At 42.4% G+C, this 25,906-nt stretch overlaps 1 protein-coding gene across 16 annotated transcripts in view; it reads right to left on the reverse strand.

Annotated features, from left to right (window-relative positions):
* TENM3 (teneurin transmembrane protein 3) overlaps nucleotides 1-25,906 on the reverse strand; it is an 816,371-nt gene that overhangs the window by 138,894 nt on the left and 651,571 nt on the right. For all 16 annotated transcript variants that reach the window (XM_075610837.1, XM_075610771.1, XM_075610754.1 and 13 more), the window contains one exon: nucleotides 16,770-17,008. In XM_075610837.1, coding sequence (XP_075466952.1) covers nucleotides 16,770-17,008 — 239 coding nt within the window. The remainder of the gene's footprint in view (nucleotides 1-16,769; nucleotides 17,009-25,906) is intronic.

The following is a 25,906-nucleotide window of genomic DNA, read 5'->3' on the forward strand; positions in this document are numbered from 1 at the left end:
TAAACGTAACAAATTGGAAGACCGTTTTACCCATTTGTTACAAATCAGAATATTTCCCTTTTGGGTGTCATTTTTGAACCTATGTAATTGCTGGTGACAGAAAGGAGATGATAAAGATTAAGAGTGCAGTAACACCATTCAATTCAAAGGTGCTACCGTGTGGTAAATCCCTTGGCCTTTAATGAGCAATGTTCTATAGAAGTCCACACACACAAAACAAAATGGTAGGAAAAAGATATCCTAACATTAAGTCAGGTAATAAAAAAGGCTTTAATGACACACAGTTTATTCTTCTTATTTCGTTCAGGGGGTAACGGGCTGCCATTTTAAATGTGGTCAAAAGCATGTTCAGTTCTGGAATTTCTTGCTGCCATGTGTTTCGTCAACCCGACCCTGAAAAAAGGAATTGCAAAGCCCAGTTGAGTTCATTTAGAACTCCTTCAGCCTACATCTGCATCGCCCCAAAAGTGGACAACCAAAGGACAGCCGTTTGCCACTGCTCGGTTACTGGGTTGGGTAAATTCTCTTAACATATCACATGGTAGGCCTATCCTACCTCTTTTAACACCATTTTAATCTTGTCTGTAACAGTTACATAGGCCCATAAATCATATATTATCTCTAACTGTCCATGACATTTCAAACAAATTGAATTCATTACCACTGTTCATTTAATGCCACCATGTATAATCATAACTCTGTGCCCAGGACATACATGAAAACGAGAGGTAACTCTCAATGTACTACTTCCTGGTAAAACATTTTATAAATAAACCAAATAAATATCTACAGTACATCAGAGATCCAGTTTATTTTACTTTCAAGTTGTAAATAGAGAACTCGCTGAGGATTGCATAAAGAAGCACATGATAGAGAACAAAAAGGTCAACTGAAGCTAATTTTAAGGTTGGGAAAGTGTTTTGGGGTGCATAAGTCAAATTGGTACTTTGCAAGCAGAGGTAACAGGACTGCCTTTTATCTTTTCGATCTACAAAATAATGTATGGTCTTGTATTGATTTGGCGTTTTCTATTACTATTGTGTGAGCAGGACTTTGTGAAATTGTGGCTGTTTCGATCACTAGACCCTTCAGTTGTCAGTTAACCATGTTTTTGGCTGATGCTTTTATGTTGATAGCCACACTGAGAATGTAGCACATTGTGAATAACGATGTTTCTCTAATTATTCTATTGCAATACTCGGGTTGTGCCCGGGTTATTGTTCGTAAAGATGACAATATGGTGGTCTAGTGCTGACGTCACTGCCTTTTAAGTGAGTGAAGCCGAATACCGGGATCACCAACTTCTTATGACACTGGCTAGGTCACTTAGGTGTAGGGTGACCAGATTTACAAAACAAAAAACCAGGACACATTAAAAATATATATTTAGAATACAAATGACATTACCAACTGCGCCCCTCTCCTTTCTGTCTCTCCGCCCCTCTTTGTCCCCCCTACACGCACACTTTCTCCCCCCATTCCTCCATTCTCTCCCTCATCCTCTATTCTTTCTATTTGTTGCCCCCTTCCCTGCCCCTTTCCTCCATTCTCTCTCCTTCCCTCCATTCTCTCACCCCCAATCCCATTCTGTGTTTGTCTTTCTCTCCCCCACCCATGTGTCTCTCTCCCCATTCTGTGCCTGTCCCTCTCTGTCCCCATTCTATGCCCGTCTCTCTCACTCCCCGTTCTCTCTGTCTGTCTCTCTGTCCCCATTCTCTGCCTGTCTCTCTCTCTCCGAATTCTCTGTGTCTGTCTCCCCCCCCCATTCTCTGTCTCTCTCTCCACATTCTGTCTCTCTCTCCCCATTCTCTGTCTCTCTCTCCCCATTCTCTGTCTCTCTCTCCCCATTCTCTGTCTCTCTCTCTCCCCAATCTCTGTTTCTCTCCCCATTCTGTTTGTAACCCCCCTATTGGGCTTACTATTTTATATGTAAAGGGTTAACTATTATGGGTTGTTATGTAATTGTTGCTACTGTAAGTAGTGTAACATAAGAAGTTTAGCCCGTCCCCATTCTAGAAGGAGCTCACCCTGTCACATTGGGCGGGTGATGTACTAAGGAACCCAACCACTCCCCCTGTACCTATGGTGACCCATGAAGTCATTATGGAGCATAAATTATGGGAATAGGGGATTCTGGCCCCTAGACCCCAGGAGGACCCCAAGACCATCATGAGGGTTCCAGGAGGAATAAGAGGAGGGGGTCTCACACGGTTTTATGTTAGTCTTCTAAGTGTGCAACTTTGTTTAAATTATGGTCACCTTTCTTATTTTCATAGTGAGGGAAAGTGCCCCTTATCTTAGAAGGGCCACTGCTGTGTGGAAGAAACACCTCACCCTTTGCCATAGGAGGCAACTGATGTGGTGTTATCATGGCCTGGGAGCCCTAGTACCGGGACTCACAGGGGGAGCACATTGGTATTTGCTAAAAAAAAAAAGTACAGTGTTACAGACAGTACTCCTAAGTAGAATATAGAGTTATATAATGACCGGTGCACGGGAACAATAGGAGGGACCCTTAACCCTCCCAAATCTATAAGGCAACAAAGGTAATATCCCCAGCACTCTTGAGAATAAACTGAAAAAACACTGGAATATGCCCAAAAAATAGATTGTATTGTAATAAAAATGTACAATAAAGGATATATATTCATAGGATATTGACACTGACCTAGGGAAAATCTATGTAAACACAAGCCAAGAAATGGCACAAATGGGAGGTAAGGGAGGGAAGGGAAAACAAGGAAAACACAAGGGGAATTGGGTACAAACAATAAACTGCCAAACGGCAAAAAAAGGGAGTAAGTGTGGTGGAGCAAAAGAGGGGCAACGTTTCGGGGGTGACTATCCCTTCCTGAGGCCCCTTCCCACAGAACCTTAAAAAAGGAACTTGTGGTACTTCCCTTAATGCCATACCACAAAATCTAAAAGAGAGGAACACCTATTGAAAATAAATGTGTCCAGTTAAGTTTAAACTGCTGCTGCCAGTAATCTAATTGATACCTTTCAGATGTCAATGGGAGAAATCTTGGTATGATAATATGTACACATACAGGTGAGTCAATAGGAAATCCAATACTCCTATACACCTTGTGAACCTAGGGTCAATCACAATTCCAAAATAGAAAGCCAAACAGTGTAACAAAGCACCAAGAACAGCAATAACAGGATTGCAGAGAAATAGTATATTTGCTGTACCGGATATCCCACATCTACGCACGCAAGACCCCCTTTATTGGGGATTGGAATTAGATTCAGGCATTAAGAATAATGGAGGGCACATTCCCATCATCCTCGGACTCTGTAAAGATGTGACAAAAGCCAAGTGTGCCTCCCTTTGGAGCTGTATGGATCTAAGGGAAGAATCCTGTATGTATGACTATGAGAATAAAACCTAACCTGTTGTGAACAAAACTCCTGGCACTCTTTATTACCACTCTGCAAAGCTTACACAACCTGCCAGCCCAAACGCCAGCACACAAACATCTGCACATCATACAACCTCACAGAAACTCCTTCCTTTTGAGCCGGGCAAGGAGGGGTTACATGTGTGTGTCACTCTCTCCCCATTCTGTGCATCTATCACTCTCTCCCCATTCTGTGTCTGTCACTCTCTCCCCATTCTGTGTCTGTCACTCTCTCCCCAATCTGTGTCTCTCTATCCCCATTCTGGGTTTGTGTCTCTCTCCCTATTCTGTGTCTGTCTGTCTCTCTCTCCATTCTTTGTCTGACTCTCTCTCAACATTTTCTCTCTCTCTCTTCTGTCTGTCTCTCTCTTCAGTCTGTCTCTCTCTTCAGTCTGTCTCTCTCTTCAGTCTGTCTCTCTCTTCAGTCTGTCTCTCTCTTCAGTCTGTCTCTCTCTTCAGTCTGTCTCTCTCTTCAGTCTGTCTCTCTCTTCAGTCTGTCTCTCTCTTCAGTCTGTCTCTCTCTTCTGTCTGTCTGTCTCTCTTCTGTCTGTCTGTCTCTCTTCTGTCTGTCTGTCTCTCTTCTGTCTGTCTGTCTCTCTTCTGTCTGTCTGTCTCTCTTCTGTCTGTCTGTCTCTCTTCTGTCTGTCTGTCTCTCTTCTGTCTGTCTGTCTCTCTTTCCGTCTGTCTCTCTTCTGTCTGTCTCTCTTCTGTCTGTCTGTCACTCTCTTCTGTCACTCTTCTGTCTGTGTCACTCTCTCCTGTCTGTGTCACTCTCTCCTGTCTGTGTCACTCTCTCCTGTCTGTGTCACTCTCTCCTGTCTGTGTCACTCTCTCCTGTCTGTCCTGTCTGTGTCACTTTCTCTCTCCCCATTCTGGACCCTACCTGTTACTGTGGAGCAGGGGGGGGAGGGGAGGGGAAAGCCATCTTGTCTTGTGCCCTGGCAGTAGACACTTTAAGATCTCACTGACGTTTGGGTCATACTGCTGGGGCTCCTCTGCTGCTAACCTCATCACCACACTATGCTGCTAACCACGCCCCCGCCCTCTGCAAATTTCCCCACCCCCGCCTTGTGCAGCTAACCACGCCCCCGCCCTCTGCAGATTTCCCCGCCCCTGCCTCGTGCAGCTAACCCTGCCACCACCCTCTGCTGCTGACCCCGCCCCACCCTCTGCAGCTAACACCCCCCCCCACCCTCTGCACCCTGCCTCTGCTCTCCTTCCCGCCGGCATCCTCAATTTTCCTCCTACTTTCCTCCTTGCCGGCATCCTCCACTCACTGCTGTCCCCATTGCTCCTGCTGACTTTAAAACCAAGGACATTGTAAAGAATGTCAGGGCACCGGGAGAGACCTTAAAAAAACGGGACTGTCCCGGCTAAACCGAGACGTATGGTCACCTTAGGCTGCGCTTATAGTGCCTTGCGACGGCGACGGTGCTCCGAAACAAATACATGGACTCCATCGCAAGCGCTTATAGTAAGCGCGACGGCGACGGAGCAACGTCGCGACCCAAAATGTTGAAGCCGGGTAAATTAGATTTTTTAGAGACAGTCGCCACATCAAAACCAATCAAATTGCAATGCATTTTTGTTCCAAGTTTTGTGCCATGTGCGTCAATCAGCTTGTGATTTGGGGAGGGTCACCAGCAGGAGTTACATGATGCACAGATTAGAACGAGATGTATCAAACTCTGCGTCTCTGTGAATCTCTTTCTTGTCTTGTGAAAATGACTCGTTCTTCAGGCACGGACTTCTGCTCGCAGAAATGCATGTGCAGTGCAGTACTGCATATCCTACACGCTTCTCTGTACAGTGGAGAAGACGCCCAGCAAATTCAGCATGCCTTGCATATTCCCTGGAGTTTACTTAATCAAAGACTCGCGTCCTGCAAAAACTAGGGCTATCTGCACCGGATTTATCAAAGAAAAAGGATCAAATGGAAAGCAAATAGATTTTCTCCTTTGATATTTTTGATGCAAGTTTTCTGTGCCAGTTTAGCGATTGGGAGACTTTGATAAAGAACTGTACAAGTTGTCCTAACGCTCTTCATAATCAAATTCCATATCTGAGGCACCCTTCAACCATAAGCTGAGGAGGAATTCAACTACATCCCATTGCAAAATGTTGTAGCAAATGCTTATACTTGGCGTTTCATTCCTATCTCGGACTCAAATGTGGTATTTCAGCGCCTTGATGGAAACACAGTGTATCCACGTGTGATTACTCACACACAGTTCTCTATTTGTGCATCCAGTAGAGCGGTTGAACCATGTTTGAAAGGACTGGTAGAGAAGATATAAAAGCAATAACCCAGGAGAGATTTTCACATTAGTCATTTTGGCCGTAGATTTTTTTTCATAGCCATGACTGTGGACTTAAAATGTTGTTTCTCCCTACACAAAAAAACAAAACCATTTTAACCCCACTGCTGCATTGAGGTCCCACAGCATACTGCATGGCCACACGCTAATGGCAGCCACGGCAGGGAAGGAGTTAAACTTTTGACCGACAATGATATTTTCCTTACTTCTACTTCTTTAGCTTCTTATTAAATATTTTGTTATCGCCAAGCCTGACATAACAGCCATTTGCATCGTCAATTAAATATTAATGCTGCACAGCATTAAAGCATTGTAAATATTTTGTTATGCTTTGCACTTAGCATAAAATAGGGTTCAATTTCAGTAAGTACAAAATATTTCTATATCCAAACATATTAAATTACAGTAAATGATAACCTAGGATAGGGAAAAGCGATTATATTTTAATAGTTAATGCGAATGGTTCCGTCGTTAGGAACAGTACGGAAAGTTGGTAACCACATAAAAGAAGCCGAAACTTGGCAATTTCCTTTGTTTATGGAAGACTAGTGTGAGGATGGGGGTTTTTTTTCTTTCTTTCTTTCACACTTTATTAGTAGAGCTAATGTGAAAATCACTATGAACATTCACAGATGGTTAAAGCATTCCTAAAAATGCAATTAGGCACAGAACGGTGATATGTTCATGCTATGTTTTAATTGCATTGCAGGCAAATGGCGCAGCTCATGTTGTACTTTGAGAGCATTTGAAGGGGCCGTCCCACTAAACTGACGGATAATAATTAATTGTGGGAACCATATATCAACATAATTGACTACTTCACACAAATGTAAATCAATTAATTAACTAGGGTGTGCACCAATCAAGAGGATTTGCATTTCTTCTCAGCTACTGTGCCTCCCATCATAATAATGCAGATATATCTTCCCGTCATGGGAACACGCGCAGGCGGGAGACACTTCGCCTCTGGAAGTGGAGGAGAGTCCTGCCAGTCACACAGTGGAGTAGGTACAAGGAAGTGGAAAACTTGCACTATTTCCGGTCAACAATTATCGGAAAATGATTTATAAATTACCTGATTTTCAAAAAAGACAAAGGGGCCGATTCACAAAGCACTGATAAGTGGTTATAAGTGCGATAAATGCCCTTATAGCGCGATACTGCCTGCTCTGCGATTCACAAAGCAGTGATAACAGTGCAGTACCGCGCTATCATGGCTTTTTATCGCCCCTAAACAGTCAGAGAAAAAAAAGTGGTACGATAAGCCAATAAATGGCAAATCCGCCATTTTTTTGCCAGTAACTGCTATTCACAAAGCAGTGATAACTTTACCGTACTGTAATAGCTCACCATTTCTTTTCACCAGCTAAAGGCTGCCACAAAAGAGATGGAGACATGCATAAAAGCATTTTTCCCCCCTGCACAGCATTAATACAAGAGGCCGGCGGGGGTCCCTCAAGTGGTCCCCGTGGGTGTCTGGGGGGCCTCCAGGTGGTCCCAGTGGGTGTCCAGGGGTGGTCCCTGCGGGGGTTCTCGGGTGATCTCCGTGGGTGTCTGGGGCCTCCAGGTGTTCCCCGCTGGTGTCCGGAGGCTCCACAGGTGTGCGGGGGTCCTTGGGTGTTCCCCGCGGGGGTCCTTGGGTGATCCCTGGACCCACGCGGGGGTCCGAGGGCCTCCAGCTGATCCCCACAGATGTCTGGGGGCCTCCAGGTGGTCCCCGCAGGTGTCCAGGGGCCCCACGGGTGGTCCCCATTGGTGTCTGGGGCCCCCAGGTTGTCCATGGGGCCCCAAGGATACCAGTGTCCAAGGACACTGCTATATAGAACCCCCCAACACATACAGTACAGTAATGGGCAATATTACTATTATACTGAGATGCACAAAAATCGAGAATCTGCGCTCGGGCTGTCTTGAATTCTATCTGGAGGCCAACCTCTTTGCTGCTAGGTGCATGGAGTCACTCCCCACAATGGATCTAGCAAGTAAAATACCAGCTAAAATACCAATAAGCAAATCAACAATTGGTATAACTTAAAAGTAAGAAAAGGAACACTAATAAATTCAAATACATTCACCCAATATTAAATAAGTGAATCAGGAATACAAACTAATATAAATCTAAAACCAATGAAAATACTGTAGATAATTCAAACACAGTATACCTCTATAAAGTGCAATTAAGCAGTGAATACAGTGATAAATGCAAATATACCTAACATAGGAAGTGCTCATATGTGAGTGAATTAACAACCCACAGTGACCATAGAAGAAACTACAGGCAGTCCTCAGTTATCCGACACAATGCGTTACTCAAAATGGCGTTGTAAAGCGAAACACGTTTTCCCATAGGAACACTGTTTAAATAAAAGGTTCCGTTCCTGAAGGCATTTTTAACACTAAAATACACCAAATATTTTATGCAGGCAATAAGATACGCAGCACACACATAAATTATATAGTGTATATACTGTATTATATATACAATATAACATAAAATATAATATAGTATATTATATAGTATAATATAATATTATATTATATAATATATATATTATATACACATAAACAACTTTGCAAAGCGTTGTAAGAGCGTTGGATAAGCCGTTTTGGCGTTGTAAAAATGAACATAGGTATGCATTGCACAGCGTTGGATAAGCCATTCGTTGTAAAGCGAAGCGTTGTAAAACGAGGACTACCTGTACATACAAAACCAATACAAAATCAAAGTGCATATACAGTGCAATAAAACACACACATAGAATGTGTTAACCTGGTGAAGGGAACACAATGAAAATACCCCAATAATCATGAACTAATGACACATGAAAATGAAATTAAAAAAGGAATGATCCTACTGCCAATTCAATCATTTGATTTTGTATTGGTTTTGTATGTAGTTTATTCTATGGTCACTGTGGGTTGTTAATTCACTCACTTATATGAGCATTTCCTATGTTAGGTATATTTGCATTAATCACTGTATTCACTGTCTAATTGCACTTTACAGAGGTATACTGTGTTTGAATTATCTACAGTATTTTCATTGATTTAGAATTATATTAGTTTGAATTCCTGATTCACTTATTTCACATTGGCTGAATGTACTGTATTTGAATTTATTAGTGTTCCTTTTCTTGCTTTTTAGTTATACCAACTGTTGATTTGTTTATTGGTATTTTAGCTGGTATTTTACTTGCTAGATCCATTGATATCTTATTAAACTATTTTATATCGCTAATCTCTGGTGTGCTGTGTGCATTTTTTCCCCTGATTATCCACATATGGATATTAGTGCATTTGCCCATTTAAAATAAATCAACCATCAGCATAAAGTAAATAAAACTTGCACTTACCCCTGTCAGGATGAAGGGCATCCTCATCACAGTCCTTGTCCTCCATTGCCAGAAACAATGCAATAAAAAATACAATCTAATGGCCCCTAACCCCTTAATCACCTTAGCGGTTAGTAACCGCTATAGTAATTAAGGGGTTAACCCACCCTCCCCCCACTACCCACCCTACCCAAGGACACCACCCCCACCCTCCACCCCAGTTACCCATTGATTGGGACAGTGTTAAAGCATGCCCATATAATATGTGCATACTTTGTCACTATAGCAACAAATGGGGAAGAAGAAAAAACAGGCCCAAAATCAAATACATTACATAGAAAAATCAGCACATTAGAAATGCCAATAAACCAATTGATTGGCAAGTGGTACATATAATATGGCCATTATTTAACACTATGGCAATCAATGGTCAACCTAAAAAATTAACCACCACCAAAATATCCAATTCAATCAAAACAATCACCAAATAAATCAATAAACAAGTAAACCCAACATAATTACCATCAATCAATAAAGCAACTACCAAATAAACACCAAAATTACAAATTAAAACACCCAAAAAACATCAATAAATAAAAGAAAATTCCAAATAAACACCATTATTAAAAATCAAAAGACCAAAAATAAACCACAATTAAAAAGCAAACACCAAAAAAACAGAAATATACACGTGAAAACAAACAAAAAATGCCATAATTCAAAATGAAAACACTAACTAAATAACATAAATATTTAAAAGCAGGGAACCAAAATACATTTAAAAGAAATAAAAGCAAGCATTTGTCAAAAAAAAGCATTGCTTGTCACTGTATGTATGTATAGCCCTAAAGGGGCATACATAAATACTTTGGCAATCAATGGGCAATGAAAAAAAATTAAAATAAAAAACAAAATACAATGAAAAAACCTGCAAAATAAAAACAACATACATTCAATGTTTTTTCTTACCTTTAGATGTCTTCACCATCTGATTCCCGTGGTCTCAGCAAGCTCTTAAACAAATACAGGATTCACAACAGCAACGGGCCTCAGGTAAAGTCCAAAGTCCTTTTCTTCTTTCTTTTCTTCTTTCTTTATCTTCATCTGTTAATTGTAATCCATTTGGGGGTTCTTCTTCTTCTTCTTCTTCATCTGTAATGCCATTGTAATCCTATTGGGGACGCTTAATGGCGTCAAATGAGGCTGCATAGGCTGTGACGTCACAAGAATGGCAAATGGTTCCCACGCCATCTGATTGTCTGGGATAGCCATGTGACTATTTTTTTTATATATACTGTGACGTCATGTAAAGGGAGGGAAGCCAGCCAATCAGAAAGGCTGTGCTTCCTTTCCCTTTAACATGACATCACCAAACCCTCATGGCCACAGTCACATGTTATTTCAGCCAATCAGATTGTGAGATGTATATCCCCAATCTGATTGGTTGTAGAAAACCATGTGACTCCCTTTGGATGCCGTCACATCCTTTCTAAAAAATTGACTCTGTCACATGGTCTACTACAACCAATCAGATTGGGGATATACATCTCACAATCTGCTTGGCTGAAGTAACAAGTGACGGCAACCATGTTGGTTTTTGTGACATCATCTTAAAGGGAAAGGAAGCACAGCCATTCTGATTGGCTGGCTTCACTCCCTTTACATGACGTCACTTATAAAAAAAATAGTGACATGGTTATCCCAGCCAATCAGATGGCGTGAGAACCATTTCTCACTCAAATGTGACCGTATAAAATCCTGTGCAGCCTCATTTGATGCCGGTGCAATTAACCAACACACTGCTGGATTTAGAGACAGTTTTTCTCAAACAGTGGTAAGTCCCTGTTACATTGACTATTGGCTGTGATAATGGTCAATCATTCCCATATTATATGGCCATGATGTACCACTGTGCCAATTAATTGGTTTATTGGCATTTGTAATGTGTTTTATTTTGGGCCTCTTTTTTTTTAACTTCACCATTTATTGCTATAGTGTTAATGGGGATGATGTTTCCACTGTACCAATGCATGGGTGGAGATGGAGGCAGTTGCCTGGGGAGGATGGTTAGACCTCCTGGGTGGGTTGTGGGGGAGGATGGGTTAACCCCTTAATTACTATAGCAGTTATTAACCGATAAGGTGATTAAGGGGTTAGGGGCCATTAGATTGTATTTTTATTGTATTCCTGCTGGCAATGGAGGACAAGGACAGTGATGAGGATGAGGACGGCCTTCATCCTGGCAGGCTGGCAGGGGTAATTGCAAGTTTTATTTACTTTATTTTAAATGGGCAAATGCACTACTATCCATATCTGGATAATAGTAATTTTGCCCATTACTGTACTGTATGTATTGGGAGTGTGGGGGGTATATTTATTTGAATGTATTGCATATTTTATTTTTTTTAGACACAGGACAGACCTCAGGCCAGCGGGGACACCTGTGGGAACACCCGAGGACTCCCGGACACCCGCAGGAACCACCCCAGGACCCCCGGACACTCGGAAACGAGGAGAGAGAAAGGGGGACAGTGAGACAGAATGGGGGTAGAAAGAGAGTGGGGAGCGTGAGAGAGAATGGGGGAGAGTGAGAGAAAGGGGGCATGTAGGAGAAGCAGGTTAAGAGAGAGGCATTTGAAGGAGAAGCAAGTAAAAAGAAAAGTATGTAGGGGAGAAGCTGTATAAGAGGGGAGCATTTTAGGGAGAAGCAAGGTGCTGAGGGTCAAATGTGGGGGAGAAGATAGAGAGGAGGGGAGCATGTGAAGGAGAAGCAGGTGAGGAGGGGAAAATGTGGAGAAGCTGGAAAAGAGGAAAGCATGTAGGGGAGAAGCTGGTGAGGAGGGGAGCATGTGGGGAAGAGACATGTGAGGAGGGGAGCATTTGGGGAGAAACAGGTGAGATAGGGAGCATGTGGGGGAGAAACAGGGAACATGTGGGGAAGAAACAGGTGAGGAGGGGAACATGTCGGGAGAAGCTAGTGAGGAGGGGAACATGTCGGGAGAAGCTAGTGAGGAGGGGAACATGTCGGGAGAAGCTGGTGAGGAGGGGAACATGTCGGGAGAAGCTGGTGAGGAGGGGAACATGTCGGGAGAAGCTGGTGAGGAGGGGAACATGTCGGTAGAAGCTGGTGAGGAGGGGAACATGTCGGGAGAAGCTGGTGAGGAGGGGAACATGTCGGGAGAAGCTAGTGAGGAGGGGAACATGTCGGGAGAAGCTAGTGAGGAGGGGAACATGTCGGGAGAAGCTGGTGAGGAGGGGAACATGTCAGGAGAAGCTGGTGAGGAGGTGAACATGTCGGGAGAAGCTGGTGAGGAGGGGAACATGTCGGGAGAAGCTGGTGAGGAGGGGAACATGTCGGGAGAAGCTGATGAGGAGGGGAACATGTCGGGAGAAGCTGGTGAGGAGGGGAACATGTCGGGAGAAGCTGGTGAGGAGGGGAACATGTCGGGAGAAGCTGATGAGGAGGGGAACATGTCGGGAGAAGCTGGTGAGGAGGGGAACATGTCGGGAGAAGCTGGTGAGGAGGGGAACATGTCGGGAGAAGCTGATGAGGAGGGGAACATGTGGAATCATTAAAATATTCTGCTTAAAAAATTAGGCAAAAGTCCCATAAGAGCCTTTTTCATCTATATTCTTAATAGTATACTTTCATAAGAATTATCAACATTTAAAAATGGGAGCACAAATTAATGGTGCAAATAAAACAAAGGATATATATCTATTTTTGCTATTATTTATCTATTTATTTACGGTTTGCATAATTTGATGAAGTCCATCACCCCCGAGTCCCAAGTTGCTATTCTTACAAGAACAAGCTTTATTTTGATAGTAGAGATCCGCAAAAGTAGGTTGTAACAAGGGATAGAAGAAGATGGCTATAGGCTATTTCTGGCAGCTGAGTTGGAACAAATTGGTAATTCTCAATAGACTTATGTTTTCCAGCACACAACTCCTTTACTAAGATGCAAAAAACAATCCTGTGTAGAAAGGATTGCATCTTCAAGCATTAATTCACGCAGGTTGCTATTATTTTTTCATTCTATTTTTTACTTACTTTACCTCTCTTTTTGCCCTTTCCAGCTCTGTTTTTATGGGTTTTTTTTTAAATCTTGTGCTCTGTACAAGAAATATAAGTGCTAAAAATAGCTTGTGTCCAGGAGGGTAAAGGAGCGCTCCCCAGAGTCTAGTGCAGTCTCAAGTTTACCATGGTAACCTCCGATGCTGGAGATGAAGGTCACATTTATTGTAACACTAAAAAACATATATATTTGTTTTAAGAGCAGGACATGTTCAGGGGGCAAGATACTAACATAATGGGGCAGATCCACAGAGGGCCATTAAATTTGGGCTACTAAAGTGATGTTACCTAAACAGGAAACGTCCGTGTGTGTTCCTCAGTTTAACGGGTATCCGCAAAGCTAATGATATGTAAAACAATGTCCCATCAGCAAACTAGCATCGTTAAATTAGCTGTATTAACAGGGATTTTTGTTGTGCAGAGATGCACTAACCAATACACAGCACATGCACATTGCCAAAACTATAACGCCCGTTCTAATTAACACACATACGTTACTGACGGTAAATATTGTTCTTGTTATTTGACCTGTACAGTTGTTTTCCAGTTATTGTTCGGACACAGTGAAGTAACTGTTTTGTTTGCTACTTTAATCTTTCCTATTGTCTGATTTTGCTGCACTTACTGTATAATTAGAATTCCCTGTACTGTGTTCTTTGTGAAGCGCTGAGTACACTTTTTGCGCTATATCAATAAAGACATACTGTACAATACAATACTACTTCTGTATCTTGGTAATTATTGTGCACCCGTATGCATTATTGTGCACCCGTACTTAAAACAGTCAAGATTATATACCATATTAGGTAACACAAACGTATTCTACATTCACTTTAATCACTAAAAACCATAGTATAGTTTATTACACGAACTTCATGGCAGATTATATGATGCATCTCTTGATGTGTTTCAGACATTTATATGATCCATAATATGCAGTATATATTTGTACAACACGTACCTTTTTGTAATTCAGAATAATTTTGGTAGCACTTCAGACCTGTCCTTTTTGCTTGTAAGCTACTCCCAGAAATAACGCGCTAATAATCAGCTTGTAAGGAAGCCTCAATACACATGTATGCAGATGACACAATCCTATATGCACACAGCCATAGCCTCTCTGACCTTCAACACATACTTCAGTCTGACTTTTTGAGACTCGAAAACTGGATTTCCCAAAACAAACTGTTTTTAAACACTGACAAGACTGTAACAATGGTATTTGGGACCAAGACTAAATTTGTAAAGCTTCCAGTGACTGAGCTCCTGATTAGAACCAACGCTACCACCACCCTAAGGCTAAGGCCCCGGTCACGGCGCTCTCATGCGCGCCCGCGCTTTCGGCTGCGCGTTCCGGCGATTCCCCGGTCTGCAGCTCACTGCAGGAGCAGAGACCGGGGGGGGGGGGGCGTGCCGGAGGAGTGACGGGGGCGCGGCCATGACGTCACCCGGCAGGTTCGCCCTCATTGGCTGAACCGCCGGGGGGCGTGCCTAGCCGCTCGACGCGAGTTCCTTCTCTCAATTCTATTGAGAGCAGGAGTAGCTCTCGCGCGAGCGCTGCGGCCCCCCCTCGCAGCGGGCCCGGCGCCGTTGCGGGGAGGGCTCTGGTGAGCGCAGCGTCCGCCACAGCGGACGCTGCAGCATGCAGCGGGGGCAAGGCCTAACACCTGTCACTAGTTTTAAATACCTGGGCTTATGGTTTGACTCCCACTTAACATTCGGGATGCACATTGATACCCTGACAACCAAGACCTATGCCAAACTAGGGGTACTTTACAGGAACAAATCCTCCCTAAGTCTCCTGGTCAGAAAGCGTATCGCACAGCAGATGCTAATGTCAATTATTGACTATGGAGACATAGTATATGGCTCGACTCCTCAAACCCACCTTAGCAAACTTGACACCCTCTACAATTCAATTTGTCGTTTTGTTCTCCAATGCAACTACAACACACATCACTGCGAAATGCTCAAAGAACTAGATTGGTCATCACTCGAGTCTAGGCGCAAAGTTCACCTTTCCTGTCTCACCCTCAAATACTTTCTGGGCAAGCTACCCAGCTACCTGAACAAGCTCCTCACCCCTACCACATGCAGTACCTATCACCTGAGATCAGACTCCAAAAGACTATTCATGGTCCCAAGACTCAACAAAGTATCCGGACGTTCCTCCTTCTCCTTCCGTGCACCCCAAAACTGGAACAACCTACCAGAGACTCTCATATCCACCACCAGCTTAAGTTCTTTCAAATCTAAGGCTGTCTCACACTTTAATCTGGTCTGTAACTGTTTCATACGCTCATAATATATATTTTCTTTAACTGTGCATGCAATGTCTTGTATATAATGTATACCTTGTTCATTTATGTAACTGTATTTGTAACCATGTATTATTTTGTTTTACTCTGTGCCCAGGACATACTTGAAAACGAGAAGTAACTCTCAATGTATTACTTCCTGGTAAAATATATTTTATAAATAAATAAATAAATCATGGTCCGTAGGTAGGCGAGTAATGGCAGGTTTTGGTGTGACCTAATTATCATAGCGTTATTTCCCTGCGCTAACATTAATGGAGGTTTGTGGATATGCGATGTTAGGGTATTGGCTCATTAGCTTATGATTTGCATACGAGTAAGCCAGACGTCTGTTAAAAGTTAGCGATCCGATATTTCTCTGGTTAACGTCAGGGCATCGTAACGCTAATTACCTTTGTGAATATGCGTTACGCCTGTCAATACGTTATATGGCAGTAAAGTCACGATAAAACATGTAAAGCTCTGCGGATCTATCCGTATATGAGATAAACTCATATAGGCATCTGGGGGGAACAGCTGCTTTCAAGTAGGTGTAAGAAGAGTTTTATGTGCCATTCAGGTACTACAGCACCCAATGCTGGGCCGATATTCCTCATTGCTCCCTGGGTGATCTTATCCTCTTGGGGCAGAACGTCACAGTTCTCTTCCACAGTGGAAACCAAACAGTGAGAAATAAAGGAGAACTGGTCAGAATGGTGTGAAGGCAGATCTTTAAGCATTTTCCAGCTACGGCCTACATTTGCAACCCCTTAAAGCTACCCAGAGGGTTACCAAGGTCCTCCCACACCAAAAAGGATACCAAGGGGCTAGCCATAGAAATGTATCTAGTGCAAAACTCAGTGACTGTCAAGTCGAAGCTGTCCCAACGCCTGTAGCTGTCATTGTAGGCAGCAGCAGTGCCTCGCAAATATGGCCTAGTAACATATTAGTTGCATCTCTTTTGATGAAGAGAATCCCAGCATTTTATTATCAAAACTCACCCTCCCTTTTGATTTCTAAGCGGACAACAAAAGGTCCCAAAACCTTGTGAATACGTAGAAATGGCCAATAGATTTCTTGTGAATGAATAAGCCCTTTCTTCAATAGACCCCACGGCAGTCAACACTCATTTATTGGTAGACTCATTATTTAACATCCAATAGATATGAACGTGGTTGTAATATAACACCAGTTGCGAAGACACAGATCCCCCTATATTCGTATACAAGCTAAAAAGAGGAGAGTTTCCTGTGATGGCGTGAACCTGCAATGCAGTTTTATCACACCGGTTGCTGTCCACTAAATAAGACATCAATGCAAAAAGGACATGCTTTTCTTACCTATGAAATAGGATAGTAGTATTGCCAGTAGTATTGATACCCCTACAGCACAGAGTGCCGTGCATTTCCAGCTACAGTACTTTGATGACTTTTTGAATTTAAAAGCACTTCTTGATAGGGTGTTCCGAGGAAGTGGTCGGGTGGGAGGTGTATAAACAGTGCCAGATGCCATTGTGTATCCCGGTGTAGCAGTGCTGAACAGTGGGGTTGTCCCTGTTCCGGTTTTGAATAGAAAATGCCTGTGAGGGAAACAAAACAGAGAACAGTTTATTGAACACCGTGGCGGTGGAAACTCTATTCATTTCCCCTAGATTTTCCTTTCCTACGAGGCTAAAACCATTGGCTTCCTGAGAAGCCTTCAGTATCATGCAGAGTGAGCAAGTACAAAGGCATTGAGAGGGTTAATGCAGCGATGTGCAGCATGTGGACATTTGAGGCTCAATAACATTTGATGTTGTGGCTTTTAATGCTACTTGTGTATAGAATGTGCTCACTGCCAACATTCTCACTGATCTTTTTTGGAACCTCTTTGCTACAATAGGTACACAGACATGGTGAAAACCTAAAAGAAAAATATGAGGTTTGTCTTTTAAAGCAGCAATACGTTAAAAATACAACTTTTTTTTTTCACTTGTGTAGTATTATATAACACTTACTGCGTTTTTTTTTAAATCCCCCGTGCTCTTTATAATGAGTATTAAGCTTCCTTGAGTTGCTATAGCAACCCTTTAGAAAAGCACAGCACTTCCTCTTTTGAAATAGGCAGCCACAGTGTGAGCCCGGGGAAGCCGGATCTGTGCCGATCGATCGGCAGCTTAGGCAATTACATTTCTTCAAAGCTAAGCAACCGCTGCATCTATTAAAACAATAAAAAGGCAACCTGTATCGCCCTTTAACTCCCGTAAACGGAGTACAACCTTTAGGGAAATAGGACGGTCAGGGGACCCATTCAACTGTTTAAAAAAAGGACTCCTGGTTTAGATCTCCAGTAAAATGCAAAGATAAATTGAGACCGCCTGCAAGAAGACGGCGTTCTGGACGACACTTGTTTTGATTATTTCACTTATTTGGTCATTAAGGAAAAGAATCAAGAAAGGGTTTAGCAGCCCAGAAAACTTGCATTTAAATGTTTGGTTATTTTTGCAGCAAATGTTACAATGTTGTACTCGTGCGCTGCACATTCAGTGTCTAATGGCATCTGGTAAAAATAAACCTCGCCATGCAAATCTGCCGCGGACATGACCATACACACACGTGATCTCTTTTTAGCATTGACCTCGTACATGGGTGCCCGACGCATTAGGGTGGCATGACTAAGCTATTTGTAAAGTCTATCGTTTGCTAAAGAAGCCCCCTTTCTTTTTTTACATGTGAAAGCAGAAATCTGTGCTGTGTGTTAGTTTTTATACGTAATGAACAAGAACTCGGTAATATTTGTTTACATTTTTTTTTTTTAAGTGCTGGACTTTTTAAATTCTTGGTGGCATACTGATGTGCTCTTTACCTTTTTGTTTAAAAAACAAAACAAATATGAAATAGGGAAAATGGAAAAGGGCTTATATTTCAATATAAAACCACCCATCTATGGTAGGTACTACTGCTTTACAGCACGTTATGTGACTTGTTCAGCACTACGGGAAGTGGCTGCAGGCGCCAACAGCACTGAAGCGATAATCAATAAACAAAGATGAACAGAGAAATCAAATATTCCAATGGATCTTTAAACCTATGGGATTTGAGGTGTATTTAATATTCCTTTCTTTTTTTAGTCCTTAACATCTTTGCTGCGAGAGGCTCACAATGCACTGCGCTGCATTCTTCTCTGACAGTGGAGTGTTTTGTGGCAGGGGCAAGAATTCCACATCTACAATCTTATCTCACGATCTGCACAAAAACCTTTTCACCTGAACATTTGTATGCTCTTAGCTAAGAATAGGACGCAAACTTTGTATCACAAAGCACCTTCCGATCCTTTTCTCTCTCATATTCTGCGCATAAGGTTATACATTTCTCCTGCAAACTGCAACACAATGATCATTTCATTTTCAGATTAGTAGATAGTCTGAGGGTAAGTGTAGACATTGCATATTCTTAAAGCAGCCGTCCAAGCTGCCATTTAAAAAATATATATATATTTTTTATTTTTTTCTCCTTTAATATGTGCATCAATACAATCCACCGAATGATAAGTAATTAGCTAAGTTGCCGATTGATCTGTTCTCCTGTGATCGAATGACGATGATTCGACTCGGGGGTTCACTAAAAAGGCTGTGCTCAAAATGGTGGGTCTGTTTCAGAAGAGAAAGGGGGTGTGACAAAATGGTTGCTAAAGAAACAAAAAATGATTGTTACATTATAATACATTAAAAGTGTCATTCAGAGTTGTTTTTAAAAAATGCTAAAAGTATTTTCTCATAGTACAGAACTGATTTATTAAAAAAAAAACATGTAGGATATTGCTTGTCTGCAGCATTAACTCAAATGTAAGCTCACATGTGCACACACACACACACACACACACACACACACACACACACACACACACACACACACACACACACACACACACACACACACACACACACACACATATATATATTATGGATATATATTTATTTATTTTTTTAAACAGAAAGTCGTAACGAGTGACATTTTGCCATATGCTAGGCACATGCATTAATTACACCAGAGAGAAGGTAACAGTGTAAGAAATAGGAAAATCTGAAACAAGCTGCCTGTATCCATGTGCAACTTGTGTACAATACACTGCATCTACTTGTGTCTCAGGTATCTGTAATTATATAGCAAGTTCTTTTCAGCAGAGCAAAAATGAGTGAACAGCACAGTGTACAATTCAGTCTTACATAATAAATAAATCTAGCCCATCTTCCCCCCCTTAATCGCAGATCGGGTCCCTTAAGGTGTTCTGGGGTCTGGCTAGGTGTCTCTTTGTGGTGCATACCTGCTGGCAACAGGAGGGCCTGAGTATCCCGCGATGACATGGGGGATAACAGGAAAAGGTTACTGGGGTGGATGCCTTCATTCTGGTTCAATGGTGCAGCGCCTCCATCTATAGTAAACCCCAGGAATGCGGGGTGGAATCCTTACCACAGAGATTCCCCACAGGGATGAGAGATTCCAGTCTCACACAAGAATTATCTTTAAAAGCAGCAGTCTCTTTATTCTCTTGGGCAGCAGCAGCAGCTGACATGTACAGTTGATGCACAGTCCACTAACTGTTCTCCCTTGTGATGTTCCCTGCCACCACTCTGGACCAAAGGCATCCAGAGTGGGGCTAGCTCTTCCCTCACCCCCTACGCAGGGTGAGAGGTATTTGGTTCCACCTCATTAACTGTAGCTAGATCAGCTCTACTCATGAGCTGATCACTCCTCTCCTCCTAACTCACTATCACTACTGTCAGACTGACAGAACACACACACTAAATAGGAAATGCACTGCTCTTTTATGATCTCAGCAGGCACCGCCCCTGTGTCTCTTGCTTTGACACAGGGTCAGGTGACCTACCTCCACCACTCAGGGCAGTGCTTGAAGTGGGGGAAACCCATGAGAACTCCTGGCAACCTGCCCTTACCAGGGATTATACCAGGAGGAGGATAGAACTATAGCCCTATTTCTTACCAGGGCTACATAAATATACCCGTTGAATTGAAATTAATTGGGTTAATTGAAATATTACACTGAATCCTCCTCCCCACCCCCCAGCAGCACAACATGAAATCCTGTTTTTAGCATGATTTGTTTTGTTTGTCTCTAGACAGAAGACACAAGTTACTTTTCCAGATCCTCGCTAAGAGATCTTAGTTCAAAAATATCTGGTGAAAATGTGAAGTCAAAGCAAGTTAATGTATTCCACGGCTTCCACTCCATCTCCGGTTTGAAACAAAAAAAGCACATATCGAAGGGGTGACAAAGGGTAATGTGTAATTTGTTGCAGTTCTCTCTTACTGTACATCTGTTTATTCAAAGCGAGAAAACGCATCTCTAAAGATTTTGCTAAACCACGACCCAGAAGAATCACATTTATATCTCTAGCTACACATTTCCACGGATAATATTTAAGATCTTGTCAATTTGTTTGACAAGATGTCAACATGTTTTCACCGCGTTCAGTCCCACATCATTTGGCTACTTATGTCCCATGTGCTTGGAGGCCCCCGGAGCTAGGAAGACTTTCAAATTACCAATGATTCTATTACAGAAGTGTCAGCTTGGATGGTGTGTGCTGCGGAAGGTCATCAACTGGGGCAGGGAGAAACCCTACGAAAATGTGAGTGGCATGCTTCCAGCACAGCAGCAGTAATACAGATTGAGAAACGTGTGAGGATTGGACATCGTTATGAAAAGCTCCAATAAGTGTTTCTCACACCAGATTAATAAATTGTCTGCGTGGAGCGGCTATATTTGCACAGCCATCCAAGGGGCCCAGTATTTGTTCTCTTACACACGCCTGTGGTTAACCCCTTCACTGCCACGGGGGTCAGCAAAGCATTGCGTAGGCAGGCAATATATTTCTAGGGTGCCAATGAACAAGCCGCACTGCAGAGACACGCTGGGCACTGAAATGAGTAGGCAATCATGGGGAGTTCTTCATTGCGATGCGATAGTGCGGATCTGCTAGTGCTGTACGAAAGACTCCTATCAACTTGAATGGCGATTTTTCCGTGCGGTAGTGTCCGATCGGCACTAGTGGACTTTATTTAATAAGCCCCCAATTGCGCCTGCAAAACTCTACGTTCAGATCTAAGTACACAGCTGTGATATATAAGATAATCTCCTTATTTTTCTCACAAACGCAAAGGTTATTAGCAATACCTGTACAAGTCTAAAGTTGGAAACATGCAAACTCTCTGCTTGCGACCGTTGAATTGGAGGGTAATTGAGTCTGCTGACAAGGTTACGTGCAAACAAACTTCTGCCTTCTCAGTAACACTGCCCACCTCACTCTTTCATGTTCCTATTCATACAATGTCCTGTAAGCTCTTTTGTATATTGCATATTTCCTCTGTGTGACTCAACCTGCTACTATATATACACAGTATATAAATCAGCTACAAGTAGGAAGGCAGATGTAGTGATTAAAGCAGATATACCCCTGAAATGACTTTTTATGTTGTCCCTTTACCTGAACCAGGTGACATTTCCTTTCTTATCGCTGGGAAGCCCCTGTTTCTGGAGACATTGCGTTTGAAATGCTGGTGATGTTGGAAATCCCTATAGCAGCCAGCAGTGTTATTGGCAGTGAGCCAATGAATGAGGGGAACGTTTGTACGATGTGTGTCATCACTTGACACCTGCACTTGGTCTCAGAGTTTCACTTAACACATCGCTGGTGAGATCCTTGTAAAGTGAGGGGCTTTAGTTGGTTAATAAGCAATTCCAAAAAAGACCCAATTTCAGGATGGATTTACAGATCCCCAGAGAGACTTCAGGCATGTCACTTTATATGGTCGATCAGCCAAAGCATACAATGTAAGCTCTGTCAGGCGTGGAACTTTATTATTCTATGGCCACTTCTGCCTTCATTACTATAACAAAATACTATTATTATTTGTAAAATAGAAATGAAAGTCTATGTTGTAACGTTACAATTAAACAACATCTATAATAATATGCAAAAATAAGGGGGTGGCTCATAACAAAATGTATGTGATGTTAGGAGAGTGTGCATACAAATTCTGCATACACACAGTACATAAAATGAGTGCAGTAGGAGATTATATTTTAACCTAGCTGTGGCATGGCTGTAAATTATTATCCCATGCAGCTAGCATGCAAGTTCCTCTTTACTAGACACATTTGTCACCAAGAGCTGGGAAAAATCCTTTCAAGCGGGCGGCTATCACTGTGGCCTACAGTGTCACGCTTTTAAGATCTTGTAGCTAATAAGGATCATAGAGGAAACAGAAAACGTCTGAAAAGGCCATCAGAGCAGCAACTCACTATTTACTGGTTTTTTTTATATTGCCCTTAGGTTAATGTGTGTATATGTGTGTGTGTGTGTGTGTGTGTATATGTGTGTGTGTGTATATGTGTGTGTGTGTGTGTGTGTGTGTGTGTGTGTGTATATATATATACTACATACACACACATACACACACACAGTCTGACAGTTGATTCTTAATATGGATCACTAAACCTGTCAATGTTAAAGCATTTAATTTAGAGGTAAAAAGGCAGTACCAGAAGTTGCTGCCACTGCTGCTCAGCACTGCCATGTTCAAATGAGTCCCTGTTTGTGCTTAAAGAACTGTCACTTGCGTATGAATGACGGTCACTAATGGAACTTATTTCTATCACAAAGCCCAAGTGTTGAAGAGAATCTATTTACTTTACAATATACCTTTTTTCTGTTGGAGTACATTCGTATACTTAACTATCTGATTTTTATTTTATTTTTTTAAGCGTTGCGCTATTTTTTATCGGCTCTTGTACCAGCAACGTGGTTAAAGCAGCAGCCCCGCATATCGCAACCACAAATACATCACTTCAAACATATCAATCGTCACTCATTTAGCTTTGTCACTCTTTTACATAGTAGCTTGATGCTTCAGATATTACAAAAATAAGTAGCAAATGCATTCATTCCATGCAGTGGAACTGCAGCTTTAATTTATTTGCAGCCAGAGGGGTCTGCACATGCATAGCACTGTGTGTCAGGCCATAGTGTCAGCACACCAGGTACATGCATAGCAATGTGTGTCAGGCCATAGTGTCAGCACACCAGGTACATGCATAGCAATGTGTGTCAGTACACCAGGTAAATGCATAGCAATGTGTGTCAGGCCATAGTGGCAGCACACTAGGTACATGCATAGCACTGTGTGTCAGGCCATAGTGTTAGTACACCAGGTAAATGCATAGCAATGTGTGTCAGGCCATAGTGTCAGTACACCAGGTAAATGCATAGCACTGTGTGTCAGGCCATAGTGACAGCACACCAGGTAAATGCATAGCAATGTGTGTCAGGCCATAGTGTCAGTACACCAGGTAAATGCATAGCACTGTGTGTCAGGCCATAGTGACAGCACACCAGGTAAATGCATAGCAATGTGTGTCAGGCCATAGTGTCAGTACACCAGGTAAATGCATAGCACTGTGTGTCAGGCCATAGTTACAGCACACCAGGTAAATGCATAGCACTGTGTGTCAGGCCATAGTGACAGCACACCAGGTAAATGCATAGCACTGTGTGTCAGGCCATAGTGACTGCACACCAGGTAAATGCATAGCACTGTGTGTCAGGCCATAGTGACTGCACACCAGGTAAATGCATAGCACTGTGTGTCAGGCCATAGTGACTGCACACCAGGTACATGCATAGCAATGTGTGTCAGGCCATAGTGACATCAGATTCGTATTTGGCGGTGAAGAGGTTAAAGCCTGTTTGTCGGCAATGCCGTGCAGGCCACGGACACAGTAAAAGCATTAGAAAACGAAACTAGGCAAGATTTTACATTATGTCATTTAGTTCAGTGATTTTTTTTGTTTGTTTTTACCTTGCTGCTATGAAAGCAGTCTATTTTTTACAGCAACAAATTGACATGCTTCTCCACACGCTTGCATGTTATAATAGATTGTGCCTCTCTGCATCTGGGCCCGTGGTAATGGCTGGGGAAGCAGGAGCAATTTAATGACATGGGTGTAACCAGTGGAGCCTCAGTTATGGGAGACGACATAGCAATGCTTATGATTGAGCAGGAGGGAGAGGAAGATGAGATACGCCACCAGTTTTGTGTATCCTTATAAAACATTATACAGATTTACTACATCCAGGCCCAAAAGAAAATATCAAGATCAAAAGACTTCTTGTGCTAAACTGACTGAATCCACTTATCTTTTGTTTCTATAATTTTAAAGGCCCAATTGGCATGCAAGGGTTCTTTTCCTAAGGACGTGATTTATACAAGGGTACTCTACCATAGCAGACGGCAGAGAGAAGGCTACGTCTTCTGAGTTCATCTTCCACCCACACATCTGCAGATATTCTCATTATCTCATTCAGTGCGATGCAGGTCCCTCCAACAATAAAGAGGTTGAAAGGATAGCATGAGTTCACAAACGAAAATGGAATAGAGGCAACATAATCCCAACCAAAGAAAAGAAGGTAAAATATAGCACTATATTTGGACATATTACTAAATGTCTGTAGGACCTTCTGCACATATGCTATTCAATATTGAGGGGTTATGTACCTGTTTAACAGAGATTTATCAAAGAATTACAAAGTAATGGGATTCTGAGATACATTTGTTACCATTTCTTTGCTCCGTCCCCCCAGCCCCATTCTGAGGTTGGAACCGGCAGAGTTGGAAAATTACCATTCTGCATCAGAGTGATGAGTATTATTCCAACTTGTTATTTTCTATGGTCCTTTATTATAAGTTGCCCCTTCACTGAGAATGAAGGTGGCCAGTTTTCTCAGGCGTCTTCTATTGTGAGTTCCAACCAGACTCGGAGAACAGGGACCATACAATATTATCATCTCCCAACCCCCTGCACATAAAGCAACATTCCTGTACAAACACCTCTACTGGGCAAACGTTCCTCTTACTCATTAGTGTGAATTAAATGAGCAGCCCCACATAGTATCAAACTGAACTACAGACAGGGACAGTTTAATAGGTTAAAACTAGGTGATTCATGCCTTTGTAAAATATAGAAATTTTATAACTATAGTGTAACTTTTGTGAAGTTTATCCTGACAACGAGGTAATCCTGGAGCTGCTGTGGTTCCCAGAATATTTTCCTGCCGGACACAAGACGGGATCAGGCTCATGTCACTTGCCAATATAAAGCTTCGACATCATCGGGAGATGACGTTGTGACATTTGATTAATGACCCCAAGGCAATATTTGTCTGGTTTTTTTTTGTGTGTAAAACATAGATACAAAAAAAATATATCTCAGGAACCGATTGGATCACCGTAGATAGTAGGACTGCAGATCAGATCCACATTTCAGGTAAAAAATAAAATGGGCTGGGGTGTAGTAGGTATTGCTTCATCAACTCTCCCTTATCATCTCCCATCGTGCCTTTTGTTACTACCATGGAGTGGGTCTCCCTAATCTCATTACCGTATCACTGGGGGGGAGCAAACGGGACTGGCAATCATTC

Source organism: Ascaphus truei, chromosome 1 (assembly GCF_040206685.1).
Source record: "Ascaphus truei isolate aAscTru1 chromosome 1, aAscTru1.hap1, whole genome shotgun sequence".
Classification (NCBI taxonomy): Eukaryota; Metazoa; Chordata; class Amphibia; order Anura; family Ascaphidae; genus Ascaphus; species Ascaphus truei.